This window comes from Podarcis tiliguerta (assembly GCF_965153285.1).
Source record: "Podarcis tiliguerta genome assembly, chromosome: 4".
Taxonomy (NCBI): domain Eukaryota; kingdom Metazoa; phylum Chordata; class Lepidosauria; order Squamata; family Lacertidae; genus Podarcis; species Podarcis tiliguerta.
The window spans coordinates 7,111,971-7,131,505 of NC_139537.1; the positions used below are offsets into that span (position 1 = coordinate 7,111,971).

General features: G+C 42.1%; 1 protein-coding gene across 6 annotated transcripts in view; it reads left to right on the forward strand.

Annotated features, from left to right (window-relative positions):
- The window catches only part of FCHSD2 (FCH and double SH3 domains 2), a 145,944-nt gene that overhangs the window by 18,309 nt on the left and 108,100 nt on the right, over nt 1–19,535 (forward strand). For all 6 annotated transcript variants that reach the window (XM_083436398.1, XM_083436400.1, XM_083436399.1 and 3 more), the window contains exon 3: nt 10,758–10,803. In XM_083436398.1, the coding sequence (XP_083292524.1) occupies nt 10,758–10,803 (46 nt within the window). The remainder of the gene's footprint in view (nt 1–10,757; nt 10,804–19,535) is intronic.

The window sequence follows — 19,535 nt, forward strand, 5'->3', positions numbered from 1 at the left end:
GATTTACTACTTCTATTGCTAAGGGAATTCTAGATGCCCCAATCTGATTTTTTTTAAAAAGCTTTGTTGCCAATAGCAACGCATTGTAATCCTTTACAGTATGTGGCTTATCCATTTTTAAAACAGTTACACAGACTAGAATATTTTTCCTCTTGGTGTTTACATATATATTCATGCTGCTGGGGGTTAAAAGGTTTTATATAGAACTTACAAGTCCTAAATAGATATGGTGTCAGGACAACAGAATCTGACTTCTGCATGCAAAATCTTGGGTGACACAGTTTCTGTGCTAAAACGAGACGTCATTTAATTGCTTCTAGCAAAGCTATAAAGCCAAGTTTACAATTTCACAGTGTTGTAACTGACTGCCACCTGTCCTGTATTGTTGCATATGGCTCTGGTCAGTAATAAATGACAGCCAGGTAGGAAGAATAGATGTTTCATACTGGTTGAACCTTTGTGTTAAACCACAGTGTAGAGACAATGGTTAGTGAAGGAGCTGACAGTCCCCATGTTTAGTTTATTTTCCAAGGAACTAAACCGGAAACCCTCCATGGCAGAAAGATTTACATAATAGCCTTTATAGGGGTAGTTGCTTTTTAGAATTTGGGGCAGTAGAGTGAACACAATGTGTCAAAGACAGAACTTCATTTCCCAATTTAAGATGTAACTGGCTGGACCTCTTGAAACTAGATGGTTTTTATTATGTGTAATGGTCTAATATTAAATATCTATAGGTAATCAAAAGAAAACAACTTATCTTCCGCTTGGCAGCAGAGAAAGCAGCTGCGTGCACTATTAAAGTGTTTTATTCTTTGGAACCTGAGGCAGTCTAGGTTATATAATAGTCCTTGCATAACAAAACATGAACCAACAGGAAGGAAATATTATTTCTCAATGTAGACTTTTTGTTTGCATTTACAACCTGGCAAAACTTTACATATGAAAGATCAACATGACCTTTGAAACATAGGACCAGAAGGAAAAAAAAATTCTGCATTACGTTTAAAACTTGTCCTGTGCCTCTGAAGAATCTTGGAAGCATTTTCAAATGTTAATGGTGTAAAAGAATTAAACAAGCAGAATCTGTGCATTCAAAAGCGCAGAGGGTGACATCCAGAACTGAAGTCGCAGCCAAGTGGTAAAACAGCAGGCTAGAGGAATGGCTGCTTGTCAGCAGTGAGCTTCACTTGTTCCGGTTCCAGGCATCCGGAAATATTTTGCCAAAACGTTGCAAAACAACAAATAATCCCAAAGTTTGTTTGTTTGTTTGTTTAAAAACTGCCTTTTGCTTTTGGAGCCTTGAGGTTCATGTGTTCTCTGCACTGCTAACCTTTTCATAAGCATAAGCTGAAGTTCCCAGGCATTTTGCTCAAGCTGAGAGCCAAGGGCTTAACACTGGAGAAGTGTCTTGTCAAATACTGCAATATTCATGATCAAATAATACAAACCGACAAAAAACCCCGACACTGTTTAATGTGGGGGTGTAGCAAAGCGCAATAGTGTGCAAAGGCTTTCCTGCAGAAATGGTTTGTGGGTGCCTGTTGAAACTTGCACATACATTTGTTGAGGGATACAGGTGAGCTACACTGGTAGAAACAGCGCTTTTGAGATTTAAGGACCAGTTCATGCATGTATACCATGTCTTACAGTCAGAGCTTGAAGGCTTGCAAGCCAGCGTGTAAACTCACTCCATCAAAATACCGCGTGTGATGGCGCTGTCTCTGCTGTGTGTTTTGTAATGGCTCATAAGCAGTGCTTTTTTCTGGGGGACACGGGGGTACACATACCCCTAAACATTTTGTGAATCTAAGTTTGGCCTCATTGAGGGGCAATATTTCAGTATGAGTAGGAAAATGAGAGTGCCCCTAAACATTTTTTTTAAAGAAAGAAAGCACTGCTCATAAGCAAACTCAAGTCATCAAATGACATGTAAAGTAACCCTGATAAAGCTGGAATAGCCCTTGGTGGTTGTATTCAGGGGTCCACAATTTGTGGTCACCTAGATTTTACTCCTCCCTAGCTCAGTTTGAACCCTTGTGCCTGCTCTACACATCATTTTCATCACATCAGTTTGGTATTGGAGAATGGCTTAGGATCCCAAGAATGTTTCAAAAAGTGGAGGCACCGTCAACTATAAGGGACGATGTGCCTCTCTATTAGGCCATTTATTTTTGGATTGAGCATATATCTCTTCCATGCGGTTTCTCGAAAATCTGTCATGTGGGAGAGATTGCAGGGAGTGGGAGGCAGACTGAAAAAGACTGTGTCAGGGCCTGCCTCAGTTGTACTGTAGCCGTCACCCCCCAGCAACACAGGGTGATCCACCATCTACTATCATGTGGGCCAGATCCTGCTATGTCCCCCCCCCCCCTCACTTTAATATGCTACTGTTGTGTATATAATTGAATGTTATTTGAAAGCTGTCTGGATTGGATTTAGATTCAGAAAGGTGGGAGATAATGTTCATAAATAAGGTTTTAAAAGAAAACTTGGATAAGTAGCTTTTAAAGTGCATGTTGAGAGTGATGGCAGAATGGCAGCTAGTGTTGGAAAATTTAGACCTGGAGACTTTGAGTCACTGGAAAAGCTTCATCCTTTTGAAAACAAGTGCAGCACAAACATAGAGAAGCTTCCCTTTGGTAGCAAGTCATATATTTACCCATGCTTTATTGCCTTACAATTGTAAATGAAACAAAGGTTTTTCCCTTCAGTTCCCTTCATTGGATGTTATGGTAAAGCCGGGTGGAAAAGTCCACATGTCTTAAAAGAATAAATTCCTTTTTATATTTGCTGGACAGGTGTAGTACTTACTTTTCCTGAACTCTGACTCAGAGCATTATGTACGTGTGAGATAAACTTTTAAAAAGACTGCCTGCACTCAGCCTGGTATAAAAGTCTTGGGGGACCATGGAGAAAAACTAAAGGGGAAAGTTAGCATTGGACAACTCTGGCGAAAACTGTGAGCGGACTCTGGCAGCCCCAGCAGGTATTTGACACCTGACTGTATAGATGCGTGTCTTGCATTCACCAGTTGAATACAAAACTAGAATCAGATTGTGCACCAGAGCACTTGAAAGGTTCTCCTTGTCAAATGAGGTTCTTCCACACTGTTAGTATACCTGAAAAGATCACCACAATCACAATCTTTTTCATTTTGAAGTCTAGCTACTCTGCTTTCATGAACATGCTCCTTTCTATTACCGTTCGATGCCTTTATTAGCTTTTGGCCCCTGCTCCACCGTAACTTTCTAAACCGTTACGATCCCAACCTGCTTCCTGCATTGAATTTCAGTTTCGCTTCAATTTGAAAGCTACAAGGGTGATAGAAAGAGGATGTGCTGGCAGGTGTGCCAAATTTAGTTTGAGTCTACATGATCTTCTGAGAATCATTAGAAGAAGTCTGTTTCTCTGAGTTCAAATGCACCAGCTTCCTAAGATAATGAGAGGGCTTAATCTGACTCCATGCATTGACACAGGAAAAGGAAACAAAAGAAAAGAATGCAATTGGTAGGCACTTAAATACTTTTTAAACAAAAAAGGTAGTATTTACATATCACAATCTACTTTCACAGTGAGTGGCAGCGAGCTGTGTATGGAACTGGAGTGGTACAGTCTTAGCTTGGGCTTTTTTTCCTGTGCCACACATGCCAAAAAATAGTTGGCCAATTGTGTCATGCGGTAAATGGTAAATTTAAATAGTAATTAGTAATTATTTTAAGCAAAACAAAATTATACTGCCTTTCCCTCCTGCAGTGTGAACTTCCTTGAAGAGCCTTTATAACTGTAAATTTTATAAATTATAACTTGTGACAGTTCTTGGTACAAGGCAGTAAGCTGATTTATAAACACTGTATTAAAACAGACTCATAGCCACAAAGCTGTCATCTAGCTCTACCTCTCTGAAGCTAGTCTTTTCCATTCATTTAAGCAACACTTTGCTGCATCTCGACTTAAGATCTTGCAGTGGCATTGCTTTATAAAGGCATCCATTTCAAGATGGTGTGGAGAATATTATTTGTTAATCAGGGCTATAAACTAGCTCGCCAGTTGCAGCAAACAATATACATTCTGTCTGCAGTGGTACGTTTGTTGCAAATCTTCAGAAACTGGAGCTGTTCATGAACCTGCCAAGTTCTGTCAAGTGTGTGTGTGTGTGTTGTTGTACACACACACACACACACACACACACACTGCTTACTTGTTTTGGTATAAGGAGAAAGAACTCTTTTAAAAGCCAGACCACATAATACTAGTTTCCTCCACAGTTATGTATAGAGGAGGAACTGATGTATCGCCCTCTCACCAGTTTTAGGTGATTCCCAAGGGTACTGCTGCTAGCCTTTCTGTTCCCCTGGAAAGTCCAGAATGTATCTTTGAATGTATAAACTACACTTATATGAAGCATAGTGCAGCTAGCTAGCAGCCCTTAAAAGGAAAAGAGAGAGAGAGAGAGAGAATTGTTGGCTTCCATCATTCCATTCCCATTGGATTGAAAAAGCTTCCCCTAACTCTTGTGTATGCTTTTTCTCAATGCTTCCTTTGTCCTTCCCTAGTATTTTATTTGTAGAAAGAGGCAGGGGGATCCAGCAGAATGAATGGTGGGGACAGCAAGAAACTTTGGGTCAACCGTCTTACGCAACAGATTTTTAACCAATGTTAGAAACTCAGGCGCCAAATAACTCAGATAGGCGCCAAATAGCTCCTTAAAACCAGTGTTATAGTTGCCAAAATGGAAACCTAGTTGCCATTTTTGGGCCAGAAGGCCCCAAAACCACGTTTTATCAATAGAACTTTCTGATCGTGCGGATAAAATATGATGGATGGAATTCTACGGGATGTGTTGCTAGTGTGTGAAAATAGTCAAAATCCGAGGATCCCCAGGCAGGCATCTCCAGATGGTGGAGACTTCAGGCGACATTGTGGCGCCTGGGCGTCTTCACTTGGTCGCAAGTGACGGGTGCAAAATGCACCTGGCGAATTTCAAACACTGCTTTTAACTGCACATTAGGAAGTCATCCGGTGTGAATTGATCTGTTGTTAATTGTCTGTCTGGACACATGCATGGCTATCTCCCTTTCCCAATGTAATAGCAGGGACAGGTTAGAAGTGCACCAGAAATGTCCTCACTATTGTGCTCTCTAACCTTGGCTCGTGCCTTCTTGCTATCCCCTATGTCCATTCTACACCAGTTTCCTGACATGGCTAATACCTCTACTGTGTTTCTATCCCCACCCCTTCCCTTTTATTAATTCTAGGAGTTCCCCTGGTTTTGAAGTCTTTGCTGCTTTGAGAAGAGGCTCTCCCTTCTCAGAGAGCATGGTGGAATCTCCCTTTTAGGGCAGAACTGTCAAACTCATGGCTGCCTGTTTTCTATTAGCAACCAACAGAGCGCACAAGACAGAGACTCAAGCTCTTCTTTTAAAGTTTACCTGGGGCTACATAAATTATATTTACTGAGTGCTTGGCAGGCTGCAGTACAAGACCGGCATGTTACAACTGAGGCCCCGCGGGGTTGCTGGCTTGGCAGGTCTGCCCCAGGAGCCATCCTTTGTCTAGCAAATCTTAATGGGGCAGTAACAAGAAGGCCAGAACATGACAATCTCACTTAATTTCAAATGAATGAGTTGTATATAAAATGCCCATCTGAAGAATGTGCAGAGGAAACCAATTTTGTACCAAAAATGATATCTCTCCCCATCCCCTGTTACACATATTCTATTTCCAAAGTTGTTGTTGTGTAGTTGTTTAGTCGTGTCCAACTCTTCATGACCCCATGGACCAGAGCACGCCAAGCACTCCTGTCTTCCACTGCCTCCCGCAGTTTGGTCAGACTCATGCTGGTAGCTTCGAGAACACTGTCCAACCATCTCTGTCGTCCCCTTCTCCTTGTGCCCTCCATCTTTCCCAACATCAGGGTCTTTTCCAGGGAGTCTTCTCTTCTCATGTGGTGGCCAAAGTCTTGGAGCCTCAGCTTCAGGATCTGTCCTTCCAGTGAGCACTCAGGGCTAATTTCCTTAAGAATGGATGCGTTTGATCTTCTTGCAGTCCATGGGATTCTCAAGAGTCTCCTCCAGCACCATAATTCAAAAGCATCAATTCTTCGGCGATCAGCCTTCTTTATGGTCCAGCTCTCACTTCCATACATCACTACCGGGAAAACCATGGCTTTAACTATACAGACCTTTGTTGGCAAGGTGATGTCTCTGCTTTTTAAGATGCTGTCTAGATTTGCCATCGCCTTTCTCCCAAGGAGCAGGCGTCTTTTAATTTCGTGACTGCTGTCACCATCTGCAGTGATCCCCTTCATGGATCACTGCCTTGCCATGGCGAAGGGGCTTGAATAACTCAGAGAAGCTATGAGCTATGCCATGCAGGGCCATCCAAGATGGACAGGTCATAGTGGAGAGTTTTGACCAAATGTGATCCACCTGGAGCAGGAACCAGCAAGCCACTCCAGTATCCCTGCCAAGAAAACTCCATGGACAAAGGCAACAGGCATTTCCAAAGCCCTTTAAACCATTTACATGTTTGTTTTCTATCTTGGTGAGCACTTGAGAGGCAGGTGGATTGTTGGGGGCAAGAAAAGATGCATTGCGGAGTCATGAGGACCTGATGTAACTGTGGGAGAATATATGCACATCACCCTACCCAAAGGCCATTGCTAATTTCTGCCCAGCCCTGATTCCTGGTGTGAGCAGCTTCTTCTGATGTCTGCATATTGTCACATTTTACTCTGCACCCAAGAAGCCTGGGAGGTTGCTTTTCAAAGGAGGCATAAGACAGGTACATGATTTTATGCTTGTGCAAAGGTGCTTCCTGGCCCTGAGTAGTTTAGGAGGATAAATGAGAACTTAAATCAGCATATAAAAAAAAAATAGGCAAAGCATTTTCCCCACCTTGGTCATCTAAAACAAAACCTTTGGCTTTTTCTGTGTGCTCTTATGGAAAAAAATGAAGGTAAACATTGGAAGCATACTGCATAAATACCTCTGATAGGACAAGGTTTCCTTACTTGACAGATTTCTTGAAAACACCAGCTTCTGCCTCAGAGACAAGGTCGAAGGGAATGCAGTTTACCATCTTTAGCCTTCTTTTGTAGCAATTATTAATGTCGAAGTCATGCATATAAAACAGCAGTTATGAATACATGTGCGTAATGCATAACAGATGGGGGAGGGGGTTGTGCAAGCAAATAAGGCCTTTCCAGGATTTTAATGAGTGCTACAGAAGGCTTTTGTTAATATATAATGCCAAACATTCACTACTAGAATGCTGGTGAACGAACGAGCCCCCTCCCCTTTCTTGAATTAAACTGTTAAATCTGAAATTCTTGACATTGTACAAATGTGGAATGTCAGATTACTCAAGATAAGACAGTAAATGTTTTAGATCAGTGACTTTTTCCCCTGCTGCTAGCAGAGGTTCTTTACTCTTGGGAAATCTGACTCTTTAAATCTTGTTTCTCTTGATGTCTGGTAATAAACGTCTAGATGTCATAAGAGGGTTCCTGTATAAACTGTCCTGAGGTGGAAAAAAAAAAGCTTTGTATATGTCTGTTTAGGGATGTCAGTAACACAGCTGGAGAGAACACAAATCCTGAAAACATAAAAGGCTGGTACTGTCAATCTCCAGTATTGCTTCTTCCTAAGTCAATTCTTTGCAAAGAGAGAATAAAATGCAATAGCTAGTTCATGCTGCAATTAAATATTGGGGGCGAGAGAGGCTTTTCCTGTACCTTAGAATAGCATTGCTACAAAGCAAGATTTCTAACATACTGCTTGATAATGATCACAGGGGACAAAAAGAAAGTTTTAAATCATCGTAGTGCATTCTGTGCAACTTAGTGTATCTGCTGTTGCAAGAGACAGGAGCATTTTATATGAATTGGCTGCAAAGCAAACTAATTTGAGGTTGTTTGAGGGGTAGGGAGCCTATTGCCATAAAATGGATTAAGACGACAAAAAAAATCAGTTTCTGCTTCAGCTGTTGACTAATTTGGAATGCAGAAAAATATTAGTCTATTTGTACAACATAACTTGGTTTTGTTTTTTACTTTGTTCTGTAATTTTCGAAAGGTAAAATGATGCCTTTATTGGCATTTCTAACAGATGTTGGCTATTCTGCATCTTAAAAGCTGCTTGACTCTTTCACAAAGTAGCATGAGCAACGCTCATAGTTGCTGTACAATATTCGTTTCTGCAATAGAGCTTCAAGTTATCTTGAAGAGAGACTCATACAAAGCAGACTTCTATGAGAGGAAGCAACTATGAATTGAACTTATGTTTCAAGTCAGCTTCTTAGGGGGAAATCCTCAAGGCTTTATCACTACTGTTAGTTTACGCTTGGTGGGGGGGGGACAAAAGTTTTAAGCTAAACTGTGAGCCATAGCTTAATGCAATTACACAAATTTGCATATTTCTGCAACTCCTGCTCTCGCATAATTTATCATGGTTTTGCTAATCAGAGGAGGGGCAAGGACTTTGAAAAATTTCACAGATTTTAGCAGTCAGAAACGTGCTTTTTTAAAGAAGCAAGCCAAGATTATGAATAATAACTCCATGATAAACACTATATTCTGTACTCTTGCAGAATTGCAGGAAACACATGGCCCTGACTAAAGCGTGAATGTGTACACCTAAATCTTCTTTAAAAATGAATAAAGGGGAAAATATTTATTTAAAGATAATAAAAATATTGGAAAGAAAGAATTGGTTGGAATATTTTCATTTGAAATATATGAAAAGGTAGGCCAGTAACTAACTTGGTTTGAAAATTTGTTAGTATAATTACAGGTGACTCAGAAGGAGTTATCTAAATTTTATGTGGTTTAATGGAGAAGGAAAAGAATGAAAATGCATTATTTGAAAGCCGAATGATCAAATTATTGTCAAGTAGTGATTAATGAAAATATAGAGAGAAAATTTTAATAATAATAATTTATTATTATTATTATCAATACCCGCCCATCTGATCAGCTCCCAACAGAATATTAAAAACACAATAAAATATCATACATTAAAATTTTCCCTAAACAGGGCTGCCTTTAGATGTCTCCTGAAAGTCAGATAGTTGTTTATTTCCTTGACATCTGATGGGAGGGCGTTCCACAGGGCGGGCGCCACTACCGAGAAGGCCCTCTGCCTGGTTCCCTGCAACCTCACTTTTCACAGTGAGGGAATCGCCAGAAGGTCCTCGGAGCTGGACCTCCGTGTCTGATGGGGGTGCAGTCTCTCCTTCAGGTATACTGGGCCGAGGCTGTTTAGGGCTTTGAAGGTCGGCACCAACACTTTGAATTGTGCTCAGAAACGTCCTGGAAGCCAATGCAGGTCTTTCAGAACCAGTGTTATGTGGTCTCAGTTAAAAAACTCCATCTCAACATGACTAAGTAAAATAAATAAAGATGCACTTGTGTTAGAGATGTGCCGAACCAATACCATATGGCTTTCTAGGTGGGCATGTAGAAATATTCAACAGCTCTGAAAGAAATCTGTCAAAATTATTAAGAATTGCCATGTGTGGATTTATTAATACCATTAAGGCTATTATATGGTTAGAATGAGGACCTGGTACCTAAAAGATAACAAATTCCTACAGCTTGAAGAAAGCTTGTGTTGAGCTGAAACACATCTGTTAAAATTGGAATATATTTTCATGGAAATATAGGTCTGTTGGTAGAGCATGAGTCTCTTAATTTCATGATTGTGGGTTCAAGTCCCATTGCATGGGGTTGGACTAGATGATCTTTGGTCCCTTTCAGCTCTGCAATTCTATGGTTCTAAGTTTCTGGTATAATGTAATATTAATGGGTTATTTTATATAGAGCATATGATTTATAACCATTATTGACTGACTAAAACAATAAGAAAATACTGGGGGGGGGGGGTTTAATCTCAGTTTTCAGTTACCTTGTCTTCATGTTATTTCTCCTGTTATTGAGAGTTTCCTTTTAAGTAGATTATATACATTTCATTCTGGTGTTGCTTTTATGACCGAGAATTTTAAAATATATCTTGGAATGTTCAGGTTATTACTTGACAAAACCTTTACTGAATTTGCTGAAAAGTAGAAAACTGATAAAATAGACACCAATAAAGAATGAATGTCTTTTCACCTCTCAGGTAGGACTTGTTCATTACAAGGAATAGAATTGTAAATTGACATGCAGATTTTCAGTCTGCATTTAAAGAAAGCCGTCCTGATACCCTAGAGAGTGATTTAATTTATTTTAACTTAAAACCTTTGAAATTGCTAGGCTTGCCTGATATTTATTTGTAGTTTGCTGCTAATGAACTTAGGAAATGGAAAAAAATCCTAAGAAAAATGAAGCACTGGGAAATTTCCCATTTCACTTCATTGACAGTAAGGGGATCTATGCCAATGTGACTGAAGCAGGGCATTTCTTTGAGAGGGGATGAGAGTCTTGCACTTGGGAAAACTGGGCAAACATGCTAAGGATAAAACTGGAACAGTTCCTTTCAAAAAGCCTAGGTGTGGCTCAGCTGGGCTGGTTGAAATATCTTGTGGCATCCCCAAGAACTGTCCTCCACTTGAGGTGGAAGTGCTTCTGAACACATAAGCTACAGGTGCCCGTTAATGTTTTAATCATTGTACAGTTCATCGTCTGTGTGTTTTCTTGCCAGGGCAAACCTACAAAGTGAACTGAGCTTATGCAGAACTTATATTTAAAGTGCATCAGTTGCATTTGCACTGTAATACTCTCTGTTTTGATGACATTTCCTTCATGTTTCTTGTAGGATATTCAGTCAGAAGAAGGCTGCAATTGAGAGAGAATATGCCCAGGTAAGTCGGAGAATAACTCCGTGCTGATTGTCTGAGGGCTGGCAAAGTGTCTCTTTTCCTCTGCTCCAAGTCTCCTTCTCCCCTCCCATCCAACCAAAAAAAGCCCGTCCTGGTGACATGGCCACTGCCAACAAGGCAGACCCAGAAAAGGTAGCAGCGGTGCCACAAAAATTAGGTACAGAGAAACTTACCAACCTCCACATTCCTAGCAGTAGGAATGTTTTTGTTGCATACAGGTTCTTGCTGATGATCTGTTCCCTCACCTCAAGACTATTGGGGTTCCTTATTCCAGTGCACTTAAGACAGGGGTCGGCAACCCAAGGCCCATGGGCCGGTAGCGGCCCACGAGGCTTGTCTAACTGGCCCATGGCGACCCCCGCTGCCCGCTCTTCCCAGCGTAGCACAGGGACCAACTTCCGGGGTGATGGTGCCTGTGCGCACGAGTGCTCCTCCGCCCTGGATGTGCACTGGAAATAGCGTGCGTGCACACGTGCAGGACGGAGAAGCGCCCAGCACCTGTGCGCATGCACACACGCTATTTCTGGCGCTCTTCCGGGTCAGAGGAGCGCTGGAAATAGTGTATGCGCACGCACACTGGCCCTCCTCTTACCTGGAAGAGCGCGCATGTGCACACGCTCCAGCCCATCCGACGGACGGAGCATCGACCGGCCCATCTTCCGATTAAGGTTGCCGACCTCTGACTTAAGAGTTGCATAACGCGGCCCTGCCTTCAGTGTTCTGCACATTGCACTCCATTCTTAGTACACTTATTGCTTGAGCCAGTGTGGTGCTGTTGAATGGCTTTGGACTCCTGAAATCTAGGGATAAATTTCCTTCACCATGAAGTCCCTAAATAGCTTTGAGAAATGCAGGGGCTGCCTCATTAAAACAGAAATAGGGGCACTCTTCTCAGGCTCCCTTAAGAAGATGAATTTCGCGAGAAATTGGATATCCTTTGCACATTATATCCCACGTGAACAATAAATAATACCAACAGCGCTACTAAAAATGCTGCACGGATGCACACATTTAACTATTCTGGTTTAATTTGGTGCAACTGAACTATTCATGTGTCTGCAAGTGTCTATGCTTTCCTGGCATGCTGACCATCAGCTCGTTAGGCGAATTCGGACACTAAATAAGAACATTTTCTATCCTGTCTGTCTGTCTGCAACATATCTGAAATTCATTTTCATTATTTCTGACAAAGAATACATGTATAATGCCTGCTGGTCGCAGTTCTGTCAGACTTGTCACATCCCCCCCCCCCCTTTGTGTCTCCCCTTCTGCTATCTTACGGTCTGTCAATTACCAAACATTTATCTTCAGTTGTTTGTTGTTTGAAGGCAGGGGAAGAGTTATTGAGGGGGAAATGTAGCTTGCCAATAAATTTTGAGTGGCATGTTGAAGACCACAAGCAGTGAAGAACAGACCTCACCTTGAAACATTTGGCTTCAGCGAGTCCCTCTTATTGCCCCTTACGTCGGACAGAAATAGTAACCTTTTTTCTTGCTCTTCAGAAAACAAAATGGTACAGATGAAATAAACTGCTTTGTGCGAGTTCTTTGGTGCTGTGCCAGCCGTGTCTTGTCGGAAACAAAGAAATGGCAGTGTTTTGTCATTTAAGTCCTATAATAAAGCATACTGAATTGCAAAGGCTGTACTCTTTCATGTGTCGATTGAAGGAACATGCGCCAGAATTTCTGAGCAGTAGGAGACCTTGAAGCGGATTGAAACGTGAATTGGATGGAATATGTCCATTGCGTAGGTGTTTGTGTATCGTCCTGCCGGGGCCCTTTTCTGTAGCAGTAGTTAAACTATAAAGTTGGCCATGGTTACCATACATTTAGTACAAATTAAGCCAGACTTTTATTGACCATCCTAAGGACGCCCCTGATTTAGTGAGCAGGACTTTATAGGAGACCCCACCAGATGCAGTGGACGGCTATGAGCACAGCTGAGCAAGATGGTTTGAACAGTGCTTTTTTTCTTAGTCTAGGGAATATAAGGGGCACAGTGAACTCCTTAAAGCCTGTTTCCCCTCACTGCAGTGCTAGAAGCAGTGCTTTCAGTCGCAGAGAAATCCAGAAAGTGTTGACAGCTAAAGAAAACAGAGAGAATGTTTAAGTTAAATCTGTTGTAAATGATTATTCAGTGTATAAGGTCCTAAGTGTACAGTAGCTGGCTTGTTTGGCTTCGAGCAGATAAAAAGCCTTCTATCAGCCCAGCTCTCCAGCCCTTACCCTCCCAAGGAAAGAAAAGGGGGGAGAGCGGAAATGTAAGGGTGGCCAAGTCGACTCAGGAAAGTGGCCTGTGCCAGCTGCCAAGTAATAAAAAGGCAGGCTCCTAATCTGACAAATATTTGCTACCTGCAGGGAGAAGTTCCTGTAGGGCCAAAGGGTAGTGGGTTATATTTGGCCGACCATCGTGAAGGCTGCAGTGCTGCATCTGCCATTGTCATAATTATCTTAAGCAATTCAGGATCAAATTCCCATTCCTCACCTGAAGTGTAAACATTCACTTGGATAGCCTTATTTCATTAACAAAGCTAGAAACCCCCCCCCCCTTTTTTGTTTGCAATTAATGCTAGAGGGAGCATGCAATATCACTGAGATCTGAATCCACTAGTGTGACTTAAGGCTGCAATTCTACGCAGTTCCTAGGAGTTTATCTTGTTGAACTCCGTGGGAATTTCCTCTTGGTCAGTGTGCGTGAGATTGTAGTGCGAGGCAAGTTAAGATCTGGGTTGCTGTCCAGACAAGAAAAATACTTATTGAATGAAAGTATTGGATTGAAGTTAAAAACCCACCTTCTGCATCTTTCAGTTACAGCACGTTACTGAACTTGTTGGCATAATGGTAGTGCAACCCATCATGCCATCTCTGTCTAGTAGAACTTCCATTCTCCAGCTTTTCATGGATCCTTTAAGAGTGCTTTTACAGGAAAGGCACACACATCCATTGCCCAGTGATCTGAGGACCACTCCGCCCTGGCTTTGTTTGAACATATTGCATAGAGTGGCATCAATTTCATGTGGATACCCATTTGGACATCTAGAAAACTTAAAAAAAACTCATATATTTAACTTAAGATGCATGCCCTGGTGGTTACTGTATCTTTAATGTGAACTGATCATAGTGGTTTTTTATTACTATTAGTTTTATTTATATCTTACATTTTTTTCTTTCTTAAATTTCCAAATAATAAAGGGATGTGTGTGCTTGGTGCTTAATATTTTAAAATTAAAAGTCCAAATTCTGTGCAGTGGGGTGGTACATTTTTGCAACCTGAACTATTGTGTCTTGTCTATTAAACACAAGTTTGTCTTCTGCTAATGTCACAAGGAACAACACAGAGCATTGCAGACTTCCACTAGGACCTGTTTGGCGTGTCCTTCCCCAGGGTGTTCTGAGATTTCACTAAGCGCTTCGAATATTGTCATAACTTTCTCTGTAGCCCTAAGGTCCTTCTTTTTTCTTTTAAAAAAGATTATACCCTAATTTGAAGGAGTGCTGCATTTAGTGATAAGGTTCAAACTCCAGTTCAAAACTCCAGCCAGAAGACTGACTGCCGTGAGCAATGTGATCTTATTTAGCCACTACAATGGGGTAAAGGAAATATGCATAGATTTTTCCTCCCCTTTCATAATTTCTGTGCTATGAAGTCATCTGTTAAGGGTTTTAAATTGTGTGCGAAAGATCATGGTTCAGATCCCAGGGACTGGTGAACTTCCTGTGCAAATGTTATTTTGTTCAGTGTGAGAGAGATAACATATAGCTTAATGTCTCCCGCACTGAACAAAATATTTCATACAAAATTTAAAACCCTTAACAGATGATTTCATTATAACTCTGCTGGTTAATTGCAAACTATAGACAAAGAAATCATGCGTACATTGACCTTAGGAACGACTGTCTGAAAGTCACACAGAATGATCAGCCCTCTCAGTGGGTTATTATTTGGATAAAAGCTGTCTGAAGTTGGACTCTAGCGATGTCCAGAGGGCCAAATGTTCCTCATCCCTGACATAGTAAGTTGCGAGCTTAATGTATATGTAATGACCAAAACAGTTCTTCGATTTTAGCTTCAGCGTGCTTTTTGCTCACGAGGAGTGAAACACATATTTTAAAGAGTCACTTTATATGTTTGCATGTCGCCCTTTTACAGAAGTCAGAATGGCGCATGTAAGACTTCCTGTTCCCTTCAGTTAGTGCCCAGCCTCTTCCCACATGGAGAAACATTAGTGGACTAATGCAAGATCTGAACTTCCAATAGTGCGCAAACTCCACTCTCTCTAAGTAGTTTGGTTTTGGCTCATTGCTTTGACAGAGCTGTAGGGAATCTGAAATATTTTTAGTCCCTTGGTAACAAGACACCAGTTTAATTACTCAGGTTTCCTTATCCACAATGGCTAGGTAATGGTCTTCCTTGGCGATGAGATATGGAAGGTAGCCTCAGTTCCAAGGTTTATCTTGTAAGGTCACACTCAGCTTTGTACAGGAAGAAGGGTTCGATTTCCCTGTCTCTAAAATGTAAGGCCCTTAGTACAATCACAGGAACACCCTTGCCTAATAGCATATTGTTGTTGTTGTTGTTTAGTCATGTCCGACTCTTCGTGACCCCATGGACCAGAGCACGCCAGGCACTTCTGTCCTCCACTGCCTCCCGCAGTTTGGTCAAACTCATGAACACTGTCCAATCATCTCGTCCTCTGTCGCCCCCTTCTCCTTGTGCCCTCCATCTTTCTCAGCATCAGGGTCTTTCCCAGGGAGTCTTCTCTTCTCATGAAGTGGCCAAAGTCTTGGAGCCTCAGCTTCAGGATCTGTCCTTTCAGGGAGCACTTAGGGCTGATTTCCTTAAGAATGGATAGGCTTGATCTTCTTGTAGTCCATGGGACTCTCAAGAGTCTCCTCCAGCACCAGAATTCCAAAGCATCAAATCTTTGGCCATCGGCCTTCTTTATGGTCCAGCTCTCACTTCCATACATACAGCATATTATAGGACAGGACAAATCTGGGATGAAGAAGCAGGGAGTGCAGGCAAAGTCCCCTCCTGAAGATCTGTCTGTTATCGAAGGCTGTGTGTTGTCCTAGGCCGGGAGGGTACAATTGCAAATTCACACCATCCCTCAGTGGAGGAGACGGATAGCTATGACGTCTCACTGATTTTAAAAGTCTTATCTGTGGCCTTCTGTTGTCATTAAAGCTGCCACTTCTTTCAAAATCACACCATTGCAACATCTGGAAATTCAGCAGAAGCTCAGTTTGTGTAATGAGATTCCTTTAATGGCCGTTGAAGATGGTAACCAAGTTATTGAGAGAGAATCAAGAGTGAGTAGACTTTAATTAAATATCACATTGGCCACAAGCCCAGAAGCAGCGCTTGGATAAAAAGAGGTGTGTTTGTGAGATACAGACTGAGTGAATACTTATTTTTTTGCTTTATTTATTGCCATTGGCTTCAAGATACTCATGCAATGCAGATGTTCAGTCTGTATACAGGTACAGGAGGAGTATTATTGCCAATTATTGGTATCAGTGGTTCTTCTTTTTAAAAGAAGTTTGCCCTGAGGTTACTTATTTTTTATATGGAGGAGACAAAAATCTCCAAACAAGCATAGCTGTGTAGACAAAAAGCTGTCTATCCCTGTGTGTGCATGTGTGTGGACTCTGCACAGGAAAATTCCTGAAACCCCCCGACAATTCCTTAAGGGCATAAGAGGTAAGGAGAAAACGTAACAGTTCCCTCCGTTGCCACCTGCTCACTTCTTGAAAAAACGGAGTGATGCAATGCTGGAGTCATATGGGATTGCAGATCCTTCTTTATGAAGTGGAAAATTGAGTTTTCTATTATATTATCATCCATTAAATTTCTATACTGCCCCTTCATCTGAGGATCACAGGACCATTTGCAATATATAAAAAAAGAAGTATATAACATGGTAACAAACAGAAACACACGCACACACAAAGTTTAAAAGGCCACAGATTCTTTAATTAGCCAAAGGCCTGGGAGAAGAGGAATGCTTTTGCCTGGCACCTAAAGATATGTAATGAAGGCGCCAGGAGGGTCTCCCTAGGGAGAGCATTCCACAAACAGGGGAGCCATTGCAGAAAAGGCCTGCTCTCGTGTTGCCGCCCTCCAGGCCTCTTGTGGAGGCACATGGAGAAGGACCTCCGATGATGATCACAGGATCTGGGTCAGTTTTCTAGCTCGTGTAAGAAGAGCTGTGTGTCTGTCCTCAGTTTAGCTTTCGTAGCTTCCTTTACTTTCTCCATTCTCTTGACAAATCTCTGCAGCGCCCTCTTCTCCCTTTAGTGTCTTCCCATTCACAGTTTCCTGTTATTGATGGGACTGCTATATCACACTGGAATGCTGAACTAGTGGCTCAGGGAAGGAAGTGGATAGTGTTGTCCTGAGATGACCAGTGTAAGCATATACAGTGGTAACTCAGGTTAAGTACTTAATTCGTTCCGGAGGTCCATACTTAACCTGAAACTGTTCTTAACTTGAAGCACCACTTTAGCTAATGAGGCCTCCCGCTGCCGCCGCACGATTTCTGTTCTCATCCTGAAGCAAAGTTCTTAACCCGAGGTAATATTTCTGGGTTAGCAGAGTCTGTAACCTGAAGCGTATGTAACCTGAGGTACCACTGTATTTAGGAAAACCACTGAGTGTGATATTGGCATCAGCAGTTTGGGAATCTCTATTTTGATTTATTTTAAGGCAAATTTCTAAATCTTACAGTTGTGGTGATCTATTTGAAAATCTTTGAGCAATATCAGATGAAATCTCTGAAGCCAGAAAAGTGATTCAAGGACATGCCAATTGAGCTGCAGTATGTTCCAGTAAAGGAGGGTAGCTGAATGCAAAATTTCCTTATGGATTCATGTCCACATGACCTAGTGACAGTCAGTGGCTAAGACCTACCCTCCATGAGTCAGTTCTGTCAATCATGGAGCTTTATTTGATGCTTGTAATGATAGGTGCTAGTCTGAACTTTCTACATGCTTTATGTCTATGGATCATGGCATTCGTGCACCCGGCATGAGTTTAATATAAAATATACAGCTCATGAACTATCTGCGACTTGAACTGGGAAGAACAATTAACATCTTGTTCCACAATAGTTGCAAAAAAAGGAAAAAAGATCAGCATACTAATCCTTGTATGTTCCAGAAAGGTTTAATTATCACTCTCCTGCAAGCAGAAACCAGACTTCATACAGATAATGAAAACGTTTTAAGGTGACTTAGTGATTCAGGTGTTGGGAAAGATGGAGGGCACAAGGAGAAGGGGACCACAGAGGACGAGATGATGGGACAGTGTTCTCAAAGCTACCAGCATGAGTTTGACCAAACTGCAGGAGGCAGTGGAAGACAGGAGTGCCTGGCGTGCTCTGGTCCAGGGGGTCACGAAGAGTCAGACACGACTAAACGACAACAACAGAGTGATTCAGGAACTGTAAAGGTGAAGTTTGTGGTCTTCACAAAACTAAGGTCATGTCCTCTTCACTTCAAACTCACCTTACTAAAGACAATGGTGAGCTAGAATGAATAAACAACAGTTTGAAAGACTTACGTGTTACGTTATTCTCTCACTAAGAAACCTCCTCTCCATAGAAGTTAGAGTCAAAGTAAACTTAATACCCCCCTCTCCATTTTAAAATTGCTAGTCAGCACACAGGCAGAAACTCTCTTGGCCACTTCCACTCATACAGCAGACGGCAGCAATAGCCTAAAGGTAAAGGGACCCCTGACCATTGGGTCCAGTCGTGACCGTCTCTGGGGTTGCGGCGCTCGTCTCGCTTTACTGGCCAAGGGAGCCGGCGTACAGCTTCCAGGTCATGTGGCCAGCATGACTAAGCCGCTTCTGGCGAACCAGAGCAGCGCACGGAAACGCCGTTTACCTTCCCGCCAGAGTGGTACCTATTTATCTACTTGCACTTTGACGTGCTTTCAAACTGCTAGGTTGGCAGGACCAGGGACCGAGCAACAGGAGCTCACCCCGTTGCGGGGATTCAAACCACCAAACTTCTGATCGGCAAGTCCTAGGCTCTGTGGTTTAATCCACAGCGCCACCCGCATCCCTGTAGCGATAGCCTAGCAGGCTTTCAAAGAAGATTAGAGAAATTCATTGAGGTGAGGGCTACTTGCCACAATGGCTACGCTCTGCCTCCACAGCTGGAGCCAGTAGTGCTTCAAAAAACCAGTTTCTGGAAACGGCAGGAGGGGAGGGGGCCCTTGTTCTCAGATCTAGCCTGCCAGATTCCCACAGGCATCTGGCCGGCCACTGTGAGAACAGGATGCCGGACAAGATGGGCCATTGGCCTGATCCAGCAAACCCTTCTTATGTTAAGATGTGACGAAAGCTCTAAAGGAAATCTATAAGGACTCTGACAATTAACTTGGCTTTTTTAAAAGAAAAAAAAAAACAAATCTGAACTTAAACCTGCCTTGGGGTTTATTTCCCCCATTTCCTGCCAGCCATTCTAAGAAATGTGTTTTCAGTGTAATCCTGGAAATACTTTGTTTCCTCCTGCTTTGTAACTTTGAATAAAGGAGCATGAGGCTGTTAGAACTGCGGACCATAAAAAGAAAAGTCCGGTTTTCGTGAAATAGCCTTTGTGGAGAGAAGAGATTTTCCTCCTCTTGGCACATCTTTCAGGGAGACGAGACACTGTCTGGCTTAGCAACTGCTGCTGGCTGTTTTTGTTAAGATGCAGAGCTAGT